This window comes from Elaeis guineensis, chromosome 16, assembly GCF_000442705.2.
Source record: "Elaeis guineensis isolate ETL-2024a chromosome 16, EG11, whole genome shotgun sequence".
In the NCBI taxonomy this organism is placed as follows: Eukaryota; Viridiplantae; Streptophyta; class Magnoliopsida; order Arecales; family Arecaceae; genus Elaeis; species Elaeis guineensis.
This window is the reverse complement of record NC_026008.2, coordinates 6,568,525-6,596,419: the sequence shown is the minus strand read 5'-3', so window position 1 is coordinate 6,596,419 and position 27,895 is coordinate 6,568,525. Positions and strand designations below refer to the sequence as shown.

The following is a 27,895-nucleotide window of genomic DNA, read 5'->3' as shown; positions in this document are numbered from 1 at the left end:
GATCGACAGACCAGCAAACTCCATCATAGATCGAACCATGTCCAACAAGGTCCGATTCTTCTTTCAGATACACCATTATGTTGTGGTGTTCCAAGAGGAGTCCACTGAGAGAGAATCCCATTCTCTCCAAGATATGTCAGAAAATCATTGGAAAGATATTCACCTCTCGATCAGATCGAAAATTTTAATACACTTCCCAGTTTATTTTTCTACCTCATTTCGAAATAGTTTGAACATTTCAAATGACTCCGATTTATGCTTCATTAAATAGACATACCCATACCTCGATAGGTCGTCTGTGAAGGTTATGAAGTAGAAATATCCACCTCTTGCACTTGAGCTCATGGGTTCACATACATCAGAATGTACCAGACCCAAGAGTTCACTGGCTCGCTCACCTTTTTCAGTAAAAGGTGATTTGGTCATTTTACCAAGAAGACAGGACTCACAGGTTGGAAGTGATTCACAATCATCTATTTCAAGAATTCTTTCTTGAGCCAATCTGTTTATCCTATTCTTATTGATATGACCTAGCCTACAGTGCCAAAGATAGACTTCTGACACATTATCTATTCTACGCGTTTACCGGAGGTTTGAATCACATTAACAGATTGTGATAGAAAGTAAATTCTATTATTAAGTTGTCCAACAAACATTGTAACACCATTCAAAATGATATTGCAAACATTTTCTTTTATTAAAAATTGATAACCGTTCATGGCCAAAAGGCCTATAGAAATAATATTTAATAAAAAGCTTGGACAATAGTGACATTCACTCAGAATTACGTTTCGAGAATTGATTACAAGATTCATGATTCCTAATGCTAGAACTGAAACTTTGCTTCCATCTCCAACGTTCAGGAATCACTCACCTTATCAAATCTCCTACTGACCTACAGACCCTGCATCGAATTGCAAATATGATAAGGGCTTCCGATATCCAATACCCAGGCAGTAGTATCACAAATGGAAAAGTTGCAAGGTGTTATCATATAAGTACCTTGCTTCTTCTTCGGCCTGTTCAGGTCCAGGGAGGCAATGTATAGAGGATAGTTTCTCTTCCAGTGCCCCTGCTTCTTGCAAAAAAAGCACTCCGCCTGGCTCTGATCGGGCTTGCGCTTTTTAGTCTGACCCTGTGCAGACGTCCTAGCATGCAGCTACACCTTCTTATTCTTCTTCTTCTTGTTCTTCTTCTTCCCTTTCTTAAAGGGTCGACGACCAGAAGAAGACCCTCCCACAACATTCACCGACTCCTTATGGAGCTGGTGATCCTTCTCAAAGTTCTGCAGCAACCCCAACAAGCCGTGGTAGTTCACTGTAGGCTTTGTCATCCAAAAATGAGTAAGGAAGGGGAGGAAGGACTTGGACAATGAATTAAGGATCGCATCCTTACCGAGCTACTCGTGCAGGGGAAAGCCCAGTTTACTTAGGCGCTCAATCATTTCGATCATATACAATACATGATCAGTGACTGAGGCTCCATCCCTCATCCGAGTATTGAAAATGGCACAACTAGTTTTGTGCCTTTCAACGTTGTCAGGCGTGCCAAAGGAGTCGTTCAATATTTGAAGCATCTCCTGTGGTTGGGCATTCTCGAACCTGCGGCTGAACTCATCATTCATTGCCGCCAGCATAATGCATCGAACGGTGGTGCGGTCGTTGAGCCACTTCTGGTAAGTGTCTCGGACCGTCCCTCGAGCATTCGGGGCTGGCTCCTCAGGTGCAGGATCTGTTACTACATAAAGGATCCACTCATGCTCAAGGATGATTTTTAATTTTTGATATCAGCTATCGAAATTAGGTCCCATGAGCTTGTCATTATCTAATAATGACCGAAGTGATAGGGTAGTGGCCATAACTGCATAAAGAAAAATCAGACCTCTATTAGTACATAAATTATAAATACTAAAGACTTGGACTTTAGTCTAAAGTTTCTCCCAGTATTTTTACGAACTGGTAGCCTCAACCTCCAATTCGAGGAATTACTTTAATTCTTAGTGGGTACTAGAATTCACACAGACTACACACAAGCCCAACTTTGGTTGGTCAACCAATGTGCATCTATGGGTAGGTTCATAACCAGTTGTTTCTCTAAACAACTTCTAGTAATTGATTTTGCCCCAGAACCTAATCAGTAGGCTTTGGCCTCTACTGAAAAGATCTGGTTAGGTCCAACCATTAACATGATTTGATTTGATGAATCAGACCAATAAATGATCAAGCCCGACTTTGGCCGGCCAACCTGACCACCATCAGAAAGACTCAAACCAAATTATCATATTATGAATGATAATTCCATTAGTCAATAAGCACCAGGCCTTTGGGCCTCCAATGATTATTAAACTAATGAACTCATTATCACTCACTTAATGGGAGGCTATGACTTAGTTATCCATATAACTTAATCATTTTTAGAGACCTAATAATTTTTGAGGATTTTATTAAAGGATAGATGAGAAGAAAATATCCAGTCAATTTCAATCCTCCCACTGACTTCACCAAGTCAGATTAAAAAAAGATTTAATTAAAGCTGGCATTAGGAGCACCTAAATCAGTCAAACTGATTTACCTAATGACATGGGTGAGCCCTAATCACCAAGTGATCTAATCAAAATCTAATTCACCAGGTTGGTCAGGTAAGTGAGATCAGTGGTGGGGATAAGCCATTAACTTATCAGAGATCGAATCACTGCAAGTAGCTCTCACTTAAAAACCACTGGTCAAACTGCCAAACTTACCTTAGACACCAACTGATTCATTAGTTTTAATTTGATCAACTTAGTAAATAGGGTTCCACCGCGTAGCCATAAATTAAGTCCATCTTGGTCTAGTTAAAGACATGGACCCATTCAACTACAACTATTGAAGTTGAGTCTAGAGTATCCTTGACCTAATCTAATTCAACTTTTGATTAGATTTGATCAATTACTCTAATTTAGTCCATTTCTTTAAGCTAACCTTAGGTCTAACCTAATTATAGACCTAATCCATCTAACCCATTGACCCACAAGTTTATGCAATTGTCTTAGGTCTTAATTCATAATTCTAGACCTACTAGACAATACTTAATTCTTTTAATTAAGTATTTGGGCTAATGGGTCAGGGTTTGACATTTTGAAAATAATTTTTAAATTTTAAATTTCAAAATTTTGAATTTCAAATTTTAAATTTTAAATTTTAAATTTCAAATTTTAAATTTCAACCAAATTTTAAATTTTAAATTTTGAATTTCAAAATTTTGAATTTTGAATTTCAAATTTCAAAATTTAAATTTCAAATTTTGAATTTTAAATTTTTGAATTTTGAATTTCGAACAACTTTCAAAATTCAAATTTCAAATTTTAAATTTCAAATTTAAATTTAAACTTTTAGATTATAACTTAATCTATGCATGTAAATATATATATCATATCTAAGAACCCGCTCTGATACCATTTGTGAAGAAATTCAGTGCAGAGGTAAAATGATAATTTTAAAACTTTTTCAAAATTATGATTTTACAATGAAAAAATATTAATTAATCTAATTAATTAATATAAATTTACCCTACACTAGGATCTAAATATGATATATAGCATGCATACATTTAAATTTGAAATTCAAATTCGAACAGTAAACACTTTACTGTAATGTGTTCAGAACACAATACCTTTGTGTGGATAGTAGATCGCCGTAATCTGATCACCATCGGGAGAGTTTGATCATCGTGATATAGCCACACAGTATGTCTGACCTCTGCGGATCATCCACATAAAGCTTCCAGTCTGATCGACTCCTTACGAGTGCTAGCTCGTTGTAGAGCCCTTTTGACGGCCGATGCTGATCGAACTCCTTCGATCGATGTCTGTCAATTTTTTGGATGCTCTGGATCATCAACAGACATGCTTGAGAGGATGTTGAAGATCTCCCTAAAATTTTGTGGGCTCACGACACTCGTAGCTCACTTTCTCACTTCCCGAACCCCAGGCTAAAACTCCAAGAAACTCACAGAAAATCTTGCACCTACTTTCTTTCTTTTCTTTCTTTTTCTCTTAGAAGGATATGGACTTCCTTCTCACGCACAAGACTTCTCACGCCCTAGAATTTTTCTTCAAAAATCTTCTTCTTGCATGCCCCACTCTTCTCCTCCTTTTATAACAACGTCAAACGTCTTATCTAAAAGAAAGGATAAAGATGAGTAATTGCACATTTGAATTCAAATCAAATTTTGAATTCAAATGGGCACCAATTCATCCCTTATCCACTAAAGGTGTGAGACATAACTTAAATTGTGCATAGAGTGATTTCATGAGAAACCTTTTCTCATGTAATAAATGGGGCATAAAAAAAAGATAAGGTGCAAAGATTGATTGCCCATTCAAATTCAAACTTTATTTTGAATTTGAATGGCCAACCAATCATCCTTATCCATTCATTTGCACATTAAAGTGGGGCGTGGAGAGGGCTTGGCGTGAGGAAAAAATCATGAGAAGTTCCTTCTCATGAATTCAAATGGGTGCAATGGAAGTGAGGTGGCGCATGGAGATTGGGTCAAGGTGGTTTAATTATTTAAACCAACCTAATTGAACCAAATAAGTTAGGTCCAATTAGACTAATTTAAATCTAACTAAATTAAGCTTAATTAGGCTCAATAAAATCCTAATCAAATTAGAAATTGATTAAGCCCAACTCCTGATCAAATCAGGGACCAAACCATCTCGACAATTAGGTCAACTTTTAACCTAATCAGGTCAAACCCAACTGAATCCAATTCAATTGGACTTGATCCAAAAATAATTACTCAATCAAATTGAGTTAATTAGCGATCAAATCACTAATTAAATCTCTCATAAATACTGAGTCCAAATCCGATGGGCAATCAGGCATCAGAATTCATCGATATGTAACCCTGATCGAAAAGTCCCAATCAGTGGGACTCTTGACCCCGGTACCCATAATGTGTGGAACTCGTGATCAGAGAATCCTGATTCTGATCACTGAGTCTTAAATATGTAGGATTCTACACCAGCCATCAGATCAGATAGAACCTCTAATGTATGACCCCGCAGGTTCGAACCTAAGCCGGTAGCACAGGAACCAATTCCTGTACTAATCGAAGTGACCATCTAGCAATGGTACCCGACATTCAGATAGGTCAAAAGTTGCAATCGCAACACTCAGAACCTACATGAATATGGTTACTGTATAATTCATCCTTTTGACCTCTGTGTTTAGGACGACTCAGGGTTAAACTGTCAATCCTGATTAGATCATCCGAATCGTGCTCAACTCAAACATCCTGTGACTCCTCACAAAGACTACCCTGGCCAAAGTTTTGCTAAATTGAAACACGACTGTACACAGCTCCTAAACTGGAGTGGTCAATCCCATCTTGACACACGCACCGACAAGTCAAGTACTTGACTACACCCAGCAGCCTTCCATCACTGAATTAGAAATTCAGGTAGTCCAGTGCCTAAGTGCAGTGAGTTGCTTGCAAGTCACCGTGGCGGTCTCAGGTCGGAGGGATATTTATACACATATTCCATCGGAGCAAATTTTGACAGCAGAAATAGCTCTGGAGTCGGTCACGTTCAGTGCAGATGTACCCTTACATCTCACCTGTATGCCATACCAGTGTCTCCATACTCATTGGTTAAGAGGACAACCAACCTATATGGCACACAACGACCTATGCTTGATAAACGTTGTCATCCTTGGTAACAACGTATCATTTGATCGCGAACAGATTTAAGGACTAAACGACAAATCCTCCTTTGTCGAGTCTAAATAGTCCTAAGGATTTCACCACAACGTAGGAGTTCAATAGAAGATGAAATATTTTGTGATGAAAAATATCAAAATAATTTTTATTAATTCATAATTCATGTACATATACAAAAATGAGCACAACCATCAACAGGCTGACGATTGATTTTGGGACACTATTCCCAACACTAGCATATCAAATTAACCCATAGAATTTATATTAAATTCTAATTAGATCAGACCAAGGCTAAATCCTAAAGTATGTGACCCATTAGATTTCAAATCTAGCTAGCAGTGGATCAAGATTTTCGACGTAATCCTAATCCGATGAGATTAGGTTACTCGAAGAGTCTCAATCAATTTAGACTCTTCCAAATTGACTCCAGAATTAAACTCTTTTAATTCCAATAAATCCATAAGTTAAGATCGACGTCTAGTAATGTGTCATGACTATCCAAAAAATTTAAAATTTTAATAAAAAATTATCAAAATATCCTTCAGTGATAAGTTCTCGTGTAATTTAATTTTTTAGTCAAACAACATCTCAGATGAGCTATGAGTATGAAAATATGTCAAATCCAATCACTTATCTTTATATATCTCGATCTGAAGGTGATGATTCAATTGATGATATATTAAAAAAATTTTCTAATTATCATCCTACTTTGGCCAAAGACTTCTAGAATCATCATCCTATAAGATCACATAGAATATTCGCTCTCCTTATTAGGAGTGATTGATCCTTATTGATCACTTACAACCTTCATGTATACTTCACCATATTCAGAACACCCCACACAAGGATCAAAGAATCAAGCTAGCTAGTAAACCAAAATATGGATCATGTACATAAGGTACCATGGTGACCTTAGATCTAAGGATCACTTATACAACTCCCATTAGAGAATCATCAGTTGACATATAAATAAAACTCCATCTGATATTCTCTCATAGGTTAATTCAGTGAACTCATTCTTTAATGAGCACCTATATCCTTGTATTAGTGTCACCACACAAGTGGTTGTGAAATCAACCACCCTCATTTCTGAGTATACATAGGACATGCCAGTCTTACCGATATCATTGATCTCCAACTCAATGTACCAACGATTAAGAATATTTTAGGTTAGGGCTATCAAGATTTAGGTCTCACTGATATGATCTCATCACAACCCTAAAATCATTGTCCGGACCTATGGGGTTGATTATAATCTTAAGAACAATAAGTTGCAGTATATAATGAATCAAAAATATCTATTTTATTAAAATAAATATTAATTACATGAGTTGAAAGATAAATTATAAAATACACCCTATCGCATCCCATATGCGATTGACTTGTAGGGCATAATTCTTTCAATCTCTCACTTGCACTAAAGCCAATCGCCCCTATACTTGATGCCCATGCTATCAAGATGGCGGTCAAATTGCTGCATTGACAAGGCCTTAGTGAATGGATCCGTTATATTGCTCTTGATGTTAACTCGCTCTACGATCATATTACATCTTTCGACAATCTTTCGAATGAGGTGGAACCATCTTAGGATGTGCTTAGATTTATGATGAGACCTTAGTTCTTTAGCTTGAGCAACTACCCCAGTATTATCACAATAAAGAGGCAGTGGTTGTTCATGTTAGATGTATGTCCTAGAAGCCAATATGGCTGACACATTATAATATATCTAGGGTATAATTTTATACTTAATATATTGATATGATCAATAAAAGGGGCAAGTTCTTTTTTATTCAAGTGTAATGTGTCTTGAATTATCTATGAAATTAGTTTCGATACATATTCTCAAAGTGTTGAGAATTAGAGACATGTATTTAATTCCTAAATACTTTGGTTATAGGATCATCATGAGGACGATGATAGATCTGGACAGACTGGCGTACAAATCACTTTCTTAAAAAAAAATGGGTCTCTAATCTACTGTGTGGAGACACAGGGTGACAAGTATGAGTGGTTGTTAGAGAACAACTAGCACTGAGCGTGACCAAATGAGAGATCACTTAGATTTCTATTCAATCATCAGTGATTGTCTCGATGCTGTAGTTGTGTGACTGATCCTTTGACTTGACATAGTACTACTACTCGCAGTGAGATTGCTGGAGTTTGATTGACACATAAACATAGGTCTCAATGAGCCCTTGTAGTAGATGTTGGCGACAGTTGGTCCACTGTAGGAGTGAGGTGCGCATCAAGATAGAATCTATCGATCTTGATAGAGAGGAGTAGTCCTATGAGATTTGAGAGGCTAAGTCCAAGAGTCTGTGGCCACAGTAGTATAATTGATAGAAAAATTTTCATAGAATCATAACTGGACTTGAGCTAATCAATTTATCACATGACTGATGTTAAGGTTTAATGATTTATCCATGATCTGCTATCTAGTAGGGACTCACAATAGAGGGACTAAATCACACATTAACTATACATAAAGGTTCGTTTCAGTTCTACTGGGTTGCCACTACATACTGCTAGGTATCACTGATGAATTATGAGAGCTCACTAAGATTGTTTCAGATCGACAATCCTTGCTGAGTTAGAGTGAAATTATTTTGATCCATTGAAAAGAGTTTCAATGATATAATGATAGAGATCATCGTATATCTCATTACCAGATAGAATTGAACTTATAGGGTCACACAACAAAGGGATTAAGTCTGAAATAAGAAATTGAGCTTATGAAGTATCAATTGGATTTAGAGAAACCCATTGAGTTCAGGTAACTTTGCTAGCACATGGTTAGACCCAGATCCTCTTTTCGTTAGGATTAATTATTTGATAAGTTAATTCTAACATAATTATCTGCTAATTACCTACATAAATAAGATTCATGAGACTCCAATTATTGGGTGTCTAAGGTTATGGATCATATAAATTAAGGGTGCAAGTTCCTTATGAATCTTCTTGATAGTTATTATGGGGCACCATTTTGATTTGATCAATTTGGGCGTGTCTATTAATTAGAGAATCTTTGATTTTCATATGGGGTGTCTCTTGGGTACAAAGAGGGTGTCTAATTATGGGTGCAAGGGCTCCAATAGTTGGCTCCTACTGGTTTCCTAATGTAAGTTGGATAACTTAAGTTAATAGGAATTCTAATGCAAGTAGGACTTGTATTATGAGATTGAATAGGATTCAATCTTATACCTATTTAAAAGACCTCCCCTAAGATCTCTAGAGCATCAAAACTAGCAGCCCCTCATATCCAAAGGCTCTCCCATGCCCTCTCTTCCTCTCCCTTTCTCTTCTCTTGGGTGTTCTATACATCCCTTCTTTGGGACGTGCATCCCAAGGAGTTCCATGCTCAAAAGAGTTTGGGTGCCTCTTCTTTGCTGGTTTCTACTATCTGGTAGTAGCACATAGCAAGGAGAAACTTTAGAGAAGAGGAGAAAAAGAAGATCAAGGAGAAAAATCAAGTGTTGACCGTGATACAGACTTCGTTCAAATTCAGCAGGCTAAATTTTGGAGAATCAAAATTTAGATTATAGAAGGCTGTTTCAGGCTGATCTTGAGTAGATACTTATAGAGACTGAATACTTGTACAGCTAACAGAGAGCTCGTCTCTTTCAGATCTAGTTTTGAAGAAAGAGATTACGAAACAGGTATGTGATTTGATCACAATCTAAATTTCAGCATATATCAATTTCAGCATATGAAATAGATCCATGTGATTTTATATTTTTATGCATGTAAAATTTAGATTAAAAATATTTTAATCTTATTCTCCACTATGATGTTTAGAAAATAAAAATTTTGAAACACATATGCATGCACAAACTCAGAATTCCAACAGTGGTACCAAAGCCACGGATTTTCATATGCTGAATTTTGATATACATATTTTTAAAAAAGTTTCAAAATCAATTTTTTCTTGGATACATGAAATGTATAGATGGATCAACTAATCTGAAATTTGATTTTGGATTTAATATTATAACATATAGATGATATGTAATTGCATGTATAGATCTGAATTTTGATTTAGAAAGAGTTCTAGTCCATGTTCATGTGATACACAGATGCATGCATAAAATCTAAAATTTTTTTATGATCTGAATTTTGATGCATATATGTGATATATGATTATATTTTTAGATCATAAATTTATCTTTAATTTGATCCATGATTAGTATATGAGATATATGACATCATGCTAAGATCTGAAATTTTGTTTAGATCTGATTTTACATGCATATATATGATATATGTTTGTATGCTAAAATCTGAAAATTATTTTTATGTTCTAAAACTTACTTTTATGCAATGAATTTAGATCTGAAATATGATTTTAGAATCTAAAATTTATATTTGTGCATGAGGATTTTTGTCATGAAAAAATCAAAAATTAGGTCATGTAATATGATTACATCTAAGATTTTTTATTTGAATTATATGAGTCTAATTCGATTAAGTAATTGATCAAACTGAGTCAAGTATTGAATTTAGTTAGATCAATTAAGTTAATGATCATACAATTATTGTTGATCAAATCAATTGAGTCCCATATATAGAATCGATTAACCGAAGGATCTAATTTGGCTCATTATTTTGAGCCCGATTCGCTTAAGCTAACCGATTATGATCAATCGACCTATTAGTATCTAAAGCAAGTTAATGAGATATGATTATTTAATTGGTTTCGTTAGCGATCTGACCAATTTATTATGTCTTAGGAAGGCAACAGAAAGACCCCCACCGATCTCCACTTACCTAGCTAATTTGGAAGATGGATCTTGAATTAGGTTGCTTAGCAAGTTGATTTAGCCCATGCTAGTTAGATCGATCATATGATGACTGATTAGATGAGATCTAAATCCAAATCTCTCTATAAATATTAAGTCCATAGGTCTTCCACCATTGTAGATGTGCAACGGTGGGTCGGACTTAACTAAGAAGTATGGGCAATAACTGTTAGGTGAGCCCACATGACTTAGAGATCAAGGGGCTGTAATATCTTAGTCAAGCATCTAGGCAAAGAGTCGCTTACGCATCGGTGTGCATGCTACCAATAACTGTTAAGTGAGGTGCATGTCATCGGTGGGAATCAGCACCCACTAGGAATCCTTTGTCGCATTAGGGTTTTTATTTTTTTCAGGGAGTGGAAGGATCTGAAAAATTAGTGGGAGTCATTATTTGATCTTAAAGTTCTATAAGCAAATTAAAATATTAAGTACAAAAGTCTAACTTAAATCTCTACTCTAGCAGTTAAACCATCATGTCAGCCTCAAACCCTCTAGCTCACATCCTTGAAACCAATCATTTGACCGATAATAATTTTAAAGACTGGCTTAAAAATCTCAGGATTATCCTGACCTTAGAAAAGTTAAGTCATATTCTCGATCAGGATCCCATTGTATTACCAAACCGTCCTGCTGCTAAGCAGAGAGCTGCTTTTAAGAAGTAAACGGATGAAGATAGTCAGGTCAAGTGCTATGTATTGGCATCTATGTCAAATGAGTTGCAAAGCCAATATGAGCATATGCTCACTGCTCGGGCCATGATCACTCACCTATAAGAGTTGTATGGTGAGTAGAGCCGAACTGTACACTTCGAAGTATCCAAGAGACTCTTTAACTTGAAGATGCACGAGGGACAGTCTGTCCATAAGCACTATGTGACAGTGATCAAGGACATTGAGGAGCTTGGAAAGCTTGGGCTTGATATGCAAAATAAATTGCAGATGGATCTGATCCTTCAATCCCTTATTAGTTCATATAGTCAATTCATCATGAATTTTCATATGCACAAACTTGACAGCACTATTCTCGAACTTGTCAACATATTGGTCACAATAGAGGGTATGTTGAAGAGTTCAAGGGGCACTATTCTTGCTATGGAGCGGACTTCTTCTTCCAAGAGAAAGTCTGTTGGAAGGAAGAAAACTAAATCTGCAAAGAAGCAGAAGAGAGAGAGCAAGCCAAAGAAGGATGGTCCAAAGGCAGCTGAGGCAAAGGGAAAGTGTTTTCACTGTCATGCTGAAGGCCACTAGAGGAGGAACTGTAAGAAATATCTAGGGAGCCTGAAGATCAAAAAAGGTGATAAACCTTCCCAAGGTATGCTCATAATTGGATCAAACCTTGTGGTCTCTTCTACTTCTAGATAGGTATTGGACTCTTACTCGAGTGCTCATATATGTACCTCAATGCAGGATCTGATAGAAAGTAGGAGGTTGAGGAAAAGTGACATATCCTTCGGGTTGGTAATGGAGCAAAGGTTGCTGCAAAGGCCATTGGCACTTACCCTCTTCGATTACCGTTCGGTGTTAGATTAGATTTAAAAGATTATTATTATGTTCCTATAGCTAGTCGAAATTTAATTTTTGTATTTGTGCTAACACAGGAAGGTTTTGAAATTAGTTTCAATAAAAACTTTTGTTCTATTTATTTATGAAATAAATTGATTGCATAAGGTCTTTTAATTGACAGTCTTTAGCACTTGTATGTTGATGCGAATGTGAACTTAAATGAGCAAATAGTGAATGCTATAGATCAAAAGAGATCCAGAGATGTGATTAACCAGAAGTACTTGTGGCACCATAGACTAGGCCATATTGGAGAGAACAGAATAAATAGACTGAAAAAGGATGGGATCCTTGACTTTTTTAATCCAGAGTCATATCCAGCTTGTGAATCCTACCTTTGAGAAAAGATGGTCAAGTTACCCTTTATAAGACATAAAAAAAGGGCCACAGAGTTACTTGTCCTGGTACACACCAACGTGTGTGGGTCATTCGATGTGCAGGTCAGGGGTGGTTACAGCTACTTCATTATCTTTACGATGATTTGTCTAGGTACATGTATGTGTATCTAATGAAACACAAGTGTGAGACCTTTAAAAAGTTTAAAAAGTTCAGACATGAAGTAGAGAAGCAGACAGGCAAACCCGTTAAGGTTCTTCAATCTGATCGAGGAGGTGAATACCTTAGTCAGAAATTTTTGGGATATCTTAAGGACAATGGCATAGTCTCTCAATGGACCCCTCCTGGAACACCTCAGCTCAATGGGGTATCTGAAAGGAGGAACAGGACCCTATTGGATACGGTCAGGTCTATAATGAGCTTCACTGATCTATCCTTATTTCTTTGGAGATATTCCTTGTTAACTGCCATTCACTTGTTGAATAAGGTTCTTTCAAAGTCCGTTCCTACCACACCGTATGAGATATGGTTCGATAAGAAGTCGAGTTTGGGTTATCTTAAGACTTGGAGATATCCGACCTATGTCAAAAGACAGATGGCAGAAAAGTTGGAGGATAGATCTATTATAGCTCGCTTTATAGGGTACCCAAAAGAATCCATGGGATACTACTTCTATTTTTCACAAGACCACAATGTGATTGTAAGTCAAAATGTCGTGTTCCTGAAAAAATAGTTTATCCAGGATGACGGCAGTGGAAGGTTAATGGAACTCAAAGAGAAGGTCTCTGAAGAGTCTAGAGCTATAGATCCTCAGAAATCCATAGTCCATGAGCCAGTAGTTGATGTTCTCAGCCACCTCGTAGATCTAGCAGGGTCTTCCAATCTCCTGAAAGGTATATGGGTATGCTTACGGAGGAAGTAAAGAAAATATTCCTTATGGGAGATAGGGTTCATGGTGATGATCCCAATACCTTGGATGAGGCGATGTCTGACATCGATTTCGAAAAATAGTTAAATACTATGAAGTCAGAAATTGACTCGATGTACTCAAACCAAATCTGGACTTTAATGGATCCACCTGAAGGTATTGTACGTATTGGATGTAAATGGATCTACAAAAGGAAGATAGTTGCCGATGGTAAGGTAGAGACCTATAAAGCTAGATTTGTGGCTAAAGGTTATAGTCAGCGCGAGGGCATTGACTATCAGGAAACTTTTTTGTCCGTAGTCATATTGAAATCCATCCGCACTTTGCTTGCTATTGCAGCTTATTATGATTATGAAATCTGATAGATGGATGTGAAAACTGCCTTCCTGAATGGATATCTTGAGGAAGATATCTATACAGAGCAGCCTATGAATTTCACATCCGATGATAGTGATCACGGAGTCTGCAAGCTACAAAGGTCCATATACGAATTAAAGTAGGCTTCTCGGAGTTGGAACCATCATTTTGATGAGGCAATCAAATTGTTTGATTTCATCAAAAATGAAGAGGAACCTTGTGTATCCAAGAGAGTCAGTGGGAGTGCAATCACCTTCCTCGTACTCTACGTGGATGATATTCTCCATATTAGGAATGATATTCCCATGCTGACCATGGTCAAAAGATGGTTGTCCAAGAATTCTCCATGAAAAATTTAGGAGAAGCACCCTATATTCTCAGAATAAAGGTCTATAGGGATAGATATAAATAGATGCTTGGCCTATCACAAAAGCTGTATATAGAGAAGGTGCTGAAGAGGTTCAGCATGAAAAACTCCAAGAGAGGTCTTTTACCTCTTAGGCATGGTATTTGTCTCTCCAAGATGATGTGTCTGACCACATCTGAGGAGATTCAGCGCATGAATAGAATTCTTATGCTTCGACAATAGGAATCCTCATATATGTCATGCTATATACTCGACCTGATATTATCTTTGCTGTGAGTGTCACGAGCAGGTATCAGTCGAATCCAGACGGGGAGCACTGGATAGCTATGAAGAACATCCTTAAGTACTTAAGAAGGACTAAGGATCTATTCTTGATCTTTGGAGGTGATTCTGAGTTGCGATTCGAGGGTGTATTCTTGTTCGATTTACTAGAAGGATTCTGAGTAATTGATCAATGGAGGCTGAGTGTGCTATAGATGTGTAGGATGAATTCTGATTTTAATGTTAGTTGTAGAACTTGATGTCAACCATGACATAATACTACAAGACAATAGCACCATAACCCTTGCTAAGGAACCAAGGTCTCACCAAAAGTCCAAACATATAGAGCACTGTTATATGCAACTACCTTATGTCGAGGTGTGAAGAGTAGATTTTGTGAAAAATATGGCATACCCACTGACTAAGCAGTTGAGCCAACCCAAAAATGAAAGTCCACCTGAAAAAATGGGACTTAAATTTGTGGCCAATTGGCTTTAGACCAAGTGAGAGATTGTTAGATATATATCCTAGAAGCCAATATGGCTGACACATTGTAATATATCTAGGATACAATTTTATACTTAATATATTGATATGATCAATAAAAGAGGTAAATTCTTTTTCATTCAAGTATAATGTGTCTTTGAATCGTTCATGAAATTAATTTCGATACATATTCTCAAAGTGTTGAGAATTAGAGATATGTATTTAATTCTTAAATACTTTCGATCATAGGATCATCATGAGGACGATAATAGATTCGGACAGACTGGTGCACAAATCGCTTCCTTCAAAAAAGATGGATCTCTAATCTATTGTGTAGAGACACAGGGTGACAAGTGCGGATGGTTATTAGAGAACAACTGGCACTGAGCGTGACCATACGAGAGATCACTTGAATTTTCATTAATCATCAGTGATTGTCTTGATGCTGTAGTTGTGTAACTGATCTTTGACTTGAGATGGTACTGCTACTCGCAGTGAGGCTGCTGGAGTTTGATTGATACATAAACATGGATCTCAATGAGCCCTTGTAGTGGACGTTGGCAATAGTTGGTTCACTATAGGAGTGTGATGCGCATCAAGATAGGATCTATCGACCTTGAAAGAGAGGAGTAATCCTATAGGATTTGAGAGGCTAAATCCAAGAGTCTGTGTCCACAGTAGTGGGATTGATGGAAAAGAGTTTCTATAGAAGTCACAACTGGACTTGAGCTAATCAATCTATCATATGACTAATGTTGAGGTTTGACGATTTATCCATGATCTGCCATCTAGTCAGGACTCACGATAGAGGGACTTAATCACACGTTAACTACATCTAGAGGTTCATTTAGTTCTACGGGTTGCCACTACATTCTGCTAGGTATCACTGGTAGATTGTGAGAGCTCACTAAGATTATTTCGGATCGACAATCCTTGTTAAGTTAGAGTGAAATTGTTAAGACCTATTGAAAAGAGTTTCAATGATATAATGATAGAGATCATTGTATATCTCATTACCAGATAGAATTGAACCTATGGGGTCACACAACAAAGGGATTAGGCCTGGAATAAGAAATTGAGCTTATGAAGTGTCAATTGGATTTAGAGAACCCATTGGGTTCATGGTAACCTTGCTAGCACATGGTTGGACCCAATTCTTCTTTCCATTAGGATTACTTATTTGATAAGTTAATTCTAACTTAATTACCTACTAATTACCTATATGAATAAAATTTATGAGTCTTCAATTGTTAGGTGTCTAAGGTTATGGATCATATAAATTAAGGGTGCAAGTCTCTTGTGAATCTCCTTGATAGTTATTATAGGATGCCACTTTGATTTGATCAATTTGGGAGTGTCCATTAATTAGAGGGCCTTTGGTTTTCATATGGGCTGTCTTTTGGATGCAAAAGAGGGTGTCTAATTATGGATGCAAGGGCTCCAATAGTTGGCACCTAATGGACTTCCTAATGTAAGTTGGATAACTTAAGTTAATAGAAATCCTAATGCAAGTAGGACATGTATGATGAGATTGAATAGGATTCAATCCTTATGCCTATTTAAAAGGACCTCTCCTAAGGTCTCTAGAGCAACAAAACTAGCAGCCCCTCACATCCAAAGGCTCTCCCCATGTCCTCTCTTCCTCTCTCTCTCTTCTCTTGGGTGTTCTATACATCCCTTCCTTGGGACACGCATCCCAAGGAGTTTCATGCCCAAAAGAGTTTGGGTGCTCTTCCTTATTGGTTTCTAGCATCTGATAGTAGCACATTGCAAGGAGAAACTCAAGAGAAAAGAAGAAAAAGAAGATCAAGAAGAAAGATCAAGTATTTATCACGATCCATAATTCGTTCAGATTCAGCAGGCTGATTTTGGAGAATCAAAATTCAGATTATAGAGGGCCATTCCAGACTGATCCGAGTGGATACTCGTAGAGATCAGATACTTGTGTGGCTAACAGAAAGCCTCGTCTCTTCTAGATCCAATTTTAAAGAAAGAGATTACAAAATAGGTATATGATTTGATCACAATCTGAATGTCAGCATATATCAATTTCATCATATGAAATAGATCCATGTGATTTTATATTTTTATGCATATAAAATTTAGATTAAAAGTATTTTAATCTTATTCTCCTCTGTGGTATTTAGAAAATAAAAGTTTTGAAATACATATGCATGCACTAATCCCAGAATTCCAACAGTTCAATCTCTGGAACCACATCCAACTCTGTGATGAATTTCTTCATCCAGATGGCCTTCTTAGTAGCCTCACTTGTAGTAATATATTCAACCTCAGTGATCAAGTCAGCAATAGTTTACTGCTTGAAACTTTTCCAACTTACTGCACCACCATATAAAGTGAACACATACCCAGATATTGATTTGTTATCATCCGGATCAGATTGAAAATTAGAATCGATATAACCTTTCAGTTTTAAATCTGATCCACCATATATTAGAAAAATATCTCTAGTCCTTCTCAAGTACTTGAGTTTGTTTTTCACAGCTTTCTAATAATCCTCTCTAGGATCAGCTTGAAATATGCTTACAATGCCTAAGGCATAAGCAACATCAAGTCTGGTACACAACATAGCATACATTATGAATCCTACAGCCGAAGCATAAGGAATATAACTCATTTTATTTCTCTCTTCAGGTGTCTTAGGAGATATTTTCTTAGAGAGCTGTATGTCATGACCTATGGGCAAGTAACCTCTTTTACTTCTCTTCATGTTGAACCTCTTCAACATCAGGTCAATGTACTTAGACTGGGACAAGTCTAGCATCCTTTTTGATCTATCCTATAGATCTTAATACCAAGTATATAGGATGCCTTACTCAAGTCTTTCATGAAAAACTTTTATGATAGCTAAGTCTTGATCGATTGCAACATCGGGACATCATTCTCAATGAGTAGTATGTCGTCCACATACAAGATTAAGAAGATAATAGCACTCTCACTATTCTTCTTGTACACACAAAGTTCATCCATATTTTTGATGAAGCCAAACGATTTGACTGTCTCATCAAAATGAATGTTTCAGCTCCTCGATACTTGCTTTAATCCATAAATGGATCTATTCAGCTTGCATATCTGATTTGCTCTCCCACTTGAGACAAATCCCTCTGGCCGAGTCATATAGACTTCTTCCTCAAGGTTTTTATTGAGGAAGACAGTCTTGACATCTATCTGTCAGATCTCATAGTCATAGTATGCTGCTATAGCAAGCATTATCCAAATAGACTTGAGCATGATTACCGACGAAAAGGCCACAAGCATGGCCTTATAGGTTTCTACCTGGCTATCTGCTCCAATCTTCTTTTTGAAGATCCATTTGCAGCCTATTGGGGTCATACCTTCAGGCGCATCAACCAAAGTTCATACTTGGTGGACATACATAGAGTCCATTTCGGATTTCATGGCATTTAGTCACTTGTCAGAGACACTACTCATGACAGCTTTCGAATAGGTCGTAGGATCATCATTCTCAATGATGTGGGTTGTGTTGTCATACTCAATGACAAATCCATACCTGAGAGGTACATTATGCACTCTACTTGACCTTCGGAGAGAAGGTGTGTGTAGTGATTATGCCTCAACAATGGGCACATCTGGTTGAGAACTATTTGGTGAATCTTGGTTGGATTGTAAATTTTGAACTTTTCAAGTTCAACAGACCTCCCACTGCCTCCTTCTTGGATAAATTCTTTCTCCAAGAAAATAGCATGCCTACCAACAAACATCTTTTATTGAGTAGGGTTATAAAAGTAGTATCCTATACTCTCTTGGGATAATCTACAAACCTATATTTTTTTGATCTAGTATCCAGCTTATGTCCATCAATATTTTTCATATAATCTAGGCAACCCCAAATCTTAAGATACTTAAGTTTGGATCTTTTATATTTTTATATTTCATATAGAGTGATAGAAACAGATTTAGAAGGTACTTTATTTAAAATATACGCTGCAGCCTCAAGGGCATATCCCCAAAAGGATATCAAAAGATTCGTGAAACACATCATGGACCGCACCATATCTAATAAGGTGCAGTTCCTCCTTTCTGTAATTTCATTTAATTGTGGAGTATAAAGAGGTATCTATTGAGAAAGTTTTTCATTTTATTTCAAATAATCGAGGAACTCACTGGATAAATATTCTTCTCCTCGATCCGATTGAGGAGTTTTAATATTTTTATCAGTTTGTTTTTCGACCATTCTTTGTACTCTTTAAATTTATCAAAGGTTTTAATTTTATTTTATTAAATACACATATCCAAACCTAGACCTATCATCAGTAAACGTGATGAAGTAAGAGTATCAACCTCTGGCTTGAGTCGACATTGGACCACATACATCAGTATATACAAAGTCCAAAATGTCACTTGCCTTTCTCCATGTCCAATAAATGGAGTCTTGGTTATTTTTTCTATGAGGCAAGATTCACAAGTTTCATATGATTCATAATCATAAAGATCAAAGAAATTATCTTTGAATAACTTATTAATCATTGACTCATTTATATGACCAAGTCGGCAGTGTCAGAGGTATGTGACATTCACATCTTCTCTCTTTCTTTTCTTCATATTATCAACATGAAGCACATTATCATTAAGTGAAAGAAATAAAAGACCATTATCAATAAAGGCACTTTCATAATATTCGTTAGAAAAATAAATAGAACAACCATTGTTCTTTACATTAATTTCAAAATCTTGTTCCAATAAAATGGTATATTCTAATATTTATAACAACATTAGGAATGTAATAACAGGTCTTCAGTTCCAAAATCTTGCTCGAAGGCAACTTCAAAATCCTGGTTCTAATGACTTCGGCCTGAATGGACTCTCCACTAGCGCCAAACAACTTGAAGTCATCTTTATTCAGATTCCTTACTTTCTGTAGATCCTGCAATGATTTGCAAAGGTGTGAGCCACAGGCGGTTTTCAATATCCAAGAATCTGAAAATGAAGTACTTAATAATAAATTAGTTTACATCATATACAAATCTTTAGCAATGCTTGTCGATTTCATGATTGCAAGGTACTCCTTGCAATTTTTCTTCCAGTGGCCCTCTTTGCCACAATGATAACAGTATCTTTGATGGAGACCTTCTTCGCCTTCTTCTTGGAGATGCCAGCCTTAGGGTTCATCTTTTTCTTAGAACCCTTCTTTGCCTTCTTCTTGTTGATCTTATCAATATGAAGATTTGAGCCTTTTCACCATTGAAATGGCTCTCTATTATTTTCAGTATGTTCAATAGTTCTGATAGGCTGATGTTCAGTTTGTTCATATGATAATTAATAACAAACTGAAAAAAGAGTCAGGGAGAGACTGCAAGATCAAATCCTGGCTCAGTTCACCGTCCATGGCAAAATTCAGCTGTCTAGATGAGTGATCAAATCAATCATCTTTAGGACATGAGTTTGCATGGAGGCACCTTCAGTCATGCGGGCATGGAACAACTGTTTTGATATCTCATATTGAGCAATTCGACTTTGTTCCCTGCATAACTCCTTAAGATTAAGGAGAATAGAGAAAACGTCCATATCCTCATGTTGCCTTTGTAGCTCATTGCTCATAGAACCAAGCATGATGCATTTAACAGTCACACTGTCATCTTTCCACATCTTATATGTGGCTCTTTCCTCCTCGAAAGTATCTTTCCTAAGAGAAACTGGAGCAGATGTATTCAGAATGTAGGAGACTTTCTCCTGAGTGAGAACAATTTTTAAGTTCCTTAACCTGTCGACATAGTTGGGTCCAATCAATTTGTTTGCATCTAGGATACCGCTAAGTGAAAGTGAGGATGCCATGAGTGAAGTTAATCTATAACAACAAGAACATAATATAAGTGGACAACTCATGCTGACATGCACAACTAGACTAGGATTTTATCTAATTGTATCTCCCACTATTTTTATCGAACTTCATAGCCCTCAAATATGATAATCAAAAAATATTCTAATATTTCTTAGTGGGGTTGAGATCCCTATTCCTCATAAACACCTTGTGGATAGCACAATAAGTATTCATGAGTTCAAGAGTAGGTAACTCTTTACCAATTGTACCTTTACAATTCTCAACATCTTTCATTCCAGCCTCTATATCACATATAGTCTTGTGGATAGCACAACAAACTATAGTGTTTTAGTTAAGTTGACCCTTCAATCCTATATAGTCATACTTAAATAATGCTGTCCTTGTGAATAGCACAACAAAGCAATATATTCAAATATGCCATAAGCATCAATATGCACTTGATCAATATCATGTCAATTTTTATAGTAAGCCTTGTGGATAGCACAACAAGCTCACTAAGATCTTGACATACTCTATTAACTAAGTTTGAAGGAAGGTCTTTGTAATGTCTACATCACTAATCAATCTAAGTCCAAAAATCAATAAGATCAAATTGGCCAGGTAAGTAGGTGGGAGGCTCTCCGTAGCTTTTCTAGACACCAACAGAGTTGGCCAGGCCAGCATACGGACCTCATTAGAAAATCACCTATCACACTTTTCTCGACACCAATTGATCTTAAGAATTTGATTTTGATTAAAAAGTGAATCTCGATATTACAACTTAATATAATTTGACGAGGGACTTTAAACTGACCTCGGCACATCCTAACTACAACCGCATAAAATGTACACTATAAATTATGCAACTGACATACTTCTACTATTCTAAATAGAAATCATATGACATGCTAAAATCATATAAGGGTGCAATGGATATCAAAACATATGTCAAGCATATCAAAGAAAAATAGCAAACTCTAATCACATTAGGCATGCTAAACATCCTTAACAATGCATCAATCTGAGCATCATATAACCTGATAATATAAATTTTAAAATTATCATAAATTAATCATTTAATAACTAAAATTAAATATCATGGTATATATAAAGTCAAAAATAATTTTTGAGTTTAAAGGATTGATGCTATAAATCAATGCAAAATTTTTTAGCAAGATATGCACAAGAATGATTCTATGTTGCACTTGTTTGATCGAATCAAATAAAGGTGGCTCTGATACACTTTTGGATTCTAACCACATAGTAAAAAATAATTTTTAAAAAATTTAAAACAAGCAAATCAATAGCTTTATCAAATAAAACTATCGAGCCAAACCCAAAACCCTAAAAATACTTTGCCGATCACGATCAAAGCAAATTCAAACATGCAAAGAGATAGAAAATTATACTTTAACCAATATGAAAAAGTGACACGTTGGTATTTTCACAAGACTCTAAGGTAGAATTCCTCCAATAGTGATCCACACAGAAGTTGGCCAACGTCCTTCCCAACCAGTGCACTGCCACAGCTTATCTTCTCAAGAATACTACCGGCTTCGAACTTATATCACGATCGCACCAAAGTCCAGTTGCCTTTGATCTCATTACTATAAAAATATTAAGAAGATACTTTTCAGATGTCATACAATCTAGGATTTAATTTTTAGCTCCAACACATAGAAAAATCAAATTTTAGGGCACTCAAGCAATACTTGCTGAAAATCTTACCACCCTTGTAGCAACTTTTACCACTGAAAATTCTCTTTTTTTTTCTCAAATTTTTTCAAAATTTTTTTTATGTTTACCACATCCCTCTTCTTAGTTTTAGATAAAAATCACCATAAGAAGCCATGTGGGACATCCCTTATAAATAGGGGACCAGGGGACATCTCATGGGATGAAGGGGCGCCAACCTTTGGTGCTCCAACTTCCCACGCACCAAATAAATTCACCAAGTAAATTTTTGGTGATCCAATTATTTGGAGAAGAAGGACTCTTAGTCTTCTACATGTCATAAAAAATTTGATAAATTTTGATGAAAAAACATAGGATTTCAAATAAAAAATTTAAGGCAATGCGTGTTAGTTAAGAGCCTTCTTTAAGAAAGACTCTTTACTTCACATGCCAAAATAAGGGGGGCGGCATTTATTTTTGTGCATAGGTTTTGGTGGGCTCAGAGGACTCCTTCTCCATTTGAAACTCTTTCAAGTTGGATAACGATCCAATCCAAATTGATCCAAGCCCATTAGGTCAAGGCCAACTGGTCTAGGTTAGCTCAAACAATTTGATCTAAACCAATTTGGAAACTTGGGTTAATACAATGTGCTAGCATATCAAATTAACCCATAAAATTTATATTAAATACTAATTAGATCAGATCAAGATCAAATCTCAAAGTATGTGATCCCTTGGGTTCCAAATCTAGCTAGCAGTGGATCAAGACTTTCGACGTAACCCTAATCCGATGAGATTAGGTCACCCGGAGAGTCCCAATCAACTTGGACTCTTCCAAATTGACTCCAGAATTAAACTCTTTTAATTCTGATGAATCCACAAGTCAAGATTGACGTTTAGCAATATGTCATGACTACTCGAAAGATTTAAAATTTTGATGAAAAATTATCAAAATATCCTTCAGTGGCAAGTTCCCGTGTAATTCAATTTTTCAGTTAAACAACATCCCAGATGAGTTGTGGGTATGAAAATATGTCAAACCCAATCACTTATCTTTATATATCTCGATCTGAAGGTGATGATTTAGTTGATGATAGATTAAAAATTATTTTCTAATTATCACCCTGCTTTGACCAAAGACTTCCAAAATCATCATCCTATGAGATCACATAAGATGTTCGCTTCTCTTATTAGGAGTGACTGATCTCTTATTGATCACTCACAACCTCCATGCACACTTCACCATATTCAGAACACCCCACACAAGGATCAAACAATCAAGCTAGGTAGTGAACCAAAGCATGGATCCATGTACATAAAATACCATGGTGACCTTAGGTCTAAGGATTACTTACACAACTCTCACTAGAGAATCATCAGTTGACATGTAAATAAGACTCCATCTGATATTCTCTCATAGGTCAATTCAGTGAACTCATTCTCTAATGAGCACCCATATCTTTGTATTAGTGTCACCACACAAGTGGTTGTGAGATCAACTACCCTCATTTCTGAGCATACATAGGACATGCCAGTCTTACTGGTATCATTGATCCCTGACTCAATATACCAATAACTAGAAATATTTTAGGTTAGGGCTATCAAGGATTTAGGTCTCACTGGCGTGATCTCATCACGGTCCTAAAATCATTAAATCTTAAGAACAACAAGATGCAGCATCTAATGAATCAAGAATACCTATTTTATTAAAATAAATGTCAATTACATGAGTTTAGAAGATAAATTATAAAATATATCTTATCACATCGCATATGCGATTGGCTTGTAGGGCATAATTCTTTTAACAAAATATGCAGAATAGAAAAAAGGCTGCTCCATCTGATCTTTTTTGGTGCATGAATTTGAGGATTTTTATTCCATCTATCTTATCTAATCCTCCATGGCCAAGGTTGGGGGTGTAATTTTCGTGCAAAAAGAGGATTCACCTTCACAAAAATCCACCATTAGATCATCCATTAGTCACTTTGAGATATGTGTAAGCAGAACGGTCCAATGATGGATTCATGTGAAGGTGAATCCTTCTTTCAAATGAAAGAAATACCCAAGCTCCCATGGCCAATAAGATGAAAGATCCATCGAACTCTCTTTTTCTTACTAAAATCTGCTCCCAATCTTCCTCAGTTATGGAATCCAGCATTTACAATCTATAATTTTTTAGATTTTTATTGTTTTAGCAACTATGTAGGCAACGACAGTGACTCTCCATCTAATTTAAACATGAGTGTGCTGTCACAAACACCAAAAAATCCACCATCAAACAATAAAGCCGTTCGGTATTCTGTATCCATTTGTCCATTATTTATGCGCTAAAATCAAAGTCCCAGTCATTACAGGTGTGCTTTAAATAACAGAAAAACTAGAATCTGACAAATAACAGAAAAGCAACTCTTTATAAGGACCATTCCCTTCCATAGCTTCTGTGAAAAGAAATAGGCTTCAACGTGCATTCTTTATAAATGTGTCCTAATAATTTTCACAATTTTTGGCGACAGGACATGGTCGTGGGGGGGACAGATACCACATCAAACACAATGGAGTGGGCCTTGGCCGAAATGATGCAGAAACCTGAAACCCTGAGAAAAGCCCAAGAGGAACTCGACCAAGTTGTGGGAAAGGACAACATTGTGGAAGAGTCCCACATTTCTAAGCTGCCTTACCTTGGAGCTGTGATCAAAGAGGTTCTCCGATTGCACCCGGCCCTTCCACTCTTAGTTCCCCACTGCCCAAGCTCTCCATGCCTTGTTGGTGGCTACACCATCCCGGAAGGCAGTCGGGTCTTTGTGAACGTGTGGGCAATACATAGGGACCCTTTATTATGGGAAGATCCACTGGAGTTCAAGCCAGAGAGGTTCTTAGACAGTAATAACAAGTGGGATTTTAGTGGGAATGACTTCAATTACTTCCCATTTGGGTCTGGAAGGAGAATCTGTGCTGGGATCTCGATGGCAGAGAGGATGGTTGGATACCTTCTAGCATCACTGTTGCACTCTTTTGAGTGGAAGCTAGCAGAGGGAACGAAATTGGATCTGGAAGAGAAGTTTGGAATTGTTCTAAAGAAGGCTAAGCCACTGATTGCCATTCCAACACCAAAACTACCGAACCCTGATCTCTATTCATAGATCGCACGTTTAATGATTGTGGAAGGAACATTGTCTCTCTCTCTCTCTCTCCATGGAAGCTTAACGTCCATGGAGTTATGCAGTAATCTACATGTGTAAGATCTGAACAAAAACTGAAGTGATTGATGTCCATGTATCCAAAGTGCAGCAATCTTCTTTTCCTTGTTCACTAGTGAAAAACTTGCCTTCTGAAGGGTCACACTGGACTGGCTCAGGTAGGAAGTGCTTCTTGTTGTTTTGGATAATGCTGAATTCTAGAATCTGCCTAAGATTAGATGTAATATCCCATCCGGCTGCACGAATCTTAAAGTGTTGCTAAAAAAAATAGCAACTCAAGGGGGGGATTGGGGGGAAGGATTGGGTTCTTCAAAAACTTCAGTTAATTCAAAATCTTAAATAACTATATGCTCCAATTGACTTAACGTGAATACTTGTGAAGTTTAAACAATGTGTATCAGTGGATGAAAGATATAAAAGCAACGAAGTAAGAAAGAAAACAATGTAGAGCAAGTAAGATAAACAAGACAAGGCACAACACAAATACAATGAGATTTATAGTGGTTCGGTACAATTCTACATCTATATCCACTCTTTAAGCTTTTTTTGAGAATTTTACTATAATCAGCCTGATTATAGTATGTTTGTTTTATCCGAGATTACAAACAAATTATTTGATTTTTCGAGATCATCAATCAAAATCATACACCGATTGTTTTTTGGATTCACAATCAATCCAATTGATTTTACGGGTTCACTAACTAGAATTTACAATGTCTAATTTTAGGCTTGGACAGACCTATACCTTAAGTTTTTTTTCCTAAGAAACTTGTAAAGAAAATAATATACAAGAATGAGAATTGTAGTATGTTGCGGCCAATCTCCTGTTGCATCTGTCGCCGGTGAAGAGCACCTGTAAAATGAAGTTATGTTCGACGAGGACCCTCCGATGCTTAAGTCAGTGGAGAGTGATGAACAGCAAATTAAAATTTAAAGAGGCAGAGTTTCAGCTCTCAGGAGACCACTCCCAAATGCTGTTCATTTTTCTTATTTTATAGACGAGTAGTTGGTAACCGTCTGTAACGATCAGACATATGGATTCCGCTTGTTTCGATATTATGTGATCGTGGGATGGGTGGTTATACCTACCACTGATCATGTTCTGGCCATTATGCGCTTTCTACACTGGCAGTTTCTGGTAGCCGACTATATGTCGGTAATCAAAATATGTCGATCGTATGTCGGTAGTTGTGAAAGTCCAAATGAGCATCAGTCAGTAACTCTGATATGCTAACAGTCATCGGTCTGAAATCAGTCGAGTCATCATAGTTGGAGTCTATCAAATTTGCAGATAGCCGACTGTCAGTCAGCCAACCGATTGGTAGTCGGTAGGTCGTGCTTATCAGGCCGATCGAAAGTCGAAATCAGGGAGTCGGCTGAATCACCTCAATAGTTGCCCCCCACTCCCAAGTTCAAGATAGTCTGACATACATGTTATCACGTGGTCTGTCACGTTAGACAAAGGGAGTTGTCACGTGTTGTCTCGAGTCTCGATTCGACTGTAGACATTAATAATTCTTCAAAATACGAAAGATCTTCATTCATTTTGTCATTTCGATAACTGCGATATCATCATTGAGGTGTTGCTTTGAGAAGATAGTTCGACATCTAAAGAATCTAGATGATTCGATTTTGACTAGTTGATTTCGGTCATGTGTCCAGATATCATTGGCTCAGCACCGCTCAAGCAGATAGTGGTGAGGTGGCGTGATCTGAGGGTAGATGCGTTGAACCGTCCGATCAGTGGTCAATTTTGATGTGGCCACATGTCGAAATTTGAGAGAGCTTTGATTTGAATAACTTCATCCAGACCGCTGAGGGGTCCTATATATACAGTGTCCCTTTCATTTGGACTTTTCGCTTTTGCATTCGTTACTTTTCTCTGCAGTAGAAGGTTTTGTCCCCCAGGTGCTGAGAGCTCTCGAAGTTTCTCTGTTCTTCACGTCACCTCTATCTCCAGGTCGAGTTTCCATTCCTTTCTCTTAGGTTTTTCTCTTCTTCTTCTTTTTCTAGGTTCTTTCATTTTCAATAGCGAGTAGGGGAAAGAAAGCGAAGGCCTCAACTTCTCGACATAATCAATTGGAGAATCCAACCGATGATTCTCCTTCGGATCCGGAGATAGAAGTCTCTTCCTTGTCTGGGCCTAATGTTGAACGGCTCTGGGAACAATATCATATTCTGGAGTAATATCAGCTTTCTGCTCCTGGTTCAAACGATCAGGTGAACTCTCTTCCTCTGGGTCAGGTTGCTTTTTATGTCGAGATCTTCGAGCCGGTCGTTGATTTTTGATTTCAAAGTTCATCCAGAATCTTCTTGATTATTACAGTCTTTGTCCTGCTCAGTTGACTCTGAACTCCATCCAGCTAATTATCAACTTCGCCTTGTTGTATCATCTTATCCTGACCAACCCTCACCCTTCTCTTTTTCA

At 36.9% G+C, this 27,895-nt stretch overlaps 1 protein-coding gene across 1 annotated transcript in view; it reads left to right on the top strand.

The window, feature by feature from the left end:
* The window catches only part of LOC105037862 (flavonoid 3'-monooxygenase CYP75B137), a 33,930-nt gene extending 8,359 nt beyond the window's left edge, over window positions 1-25,571 (top strand). The window contains exon 2 of the mRNA XM_073249851.1: window positions 24,784-25,571. Coding sequence (XP_073105952.1) covers window positions 24,784-25,410 — 627 coding nt within the window. The 3' untranslated portion in view covers window positions 25,411-25,571. The remainder of the gene's footprint in view (window positions 1-24,783) is intronic.
* Window positions 25,572-27,895: the final 2,324 nt, after the last annotated feature.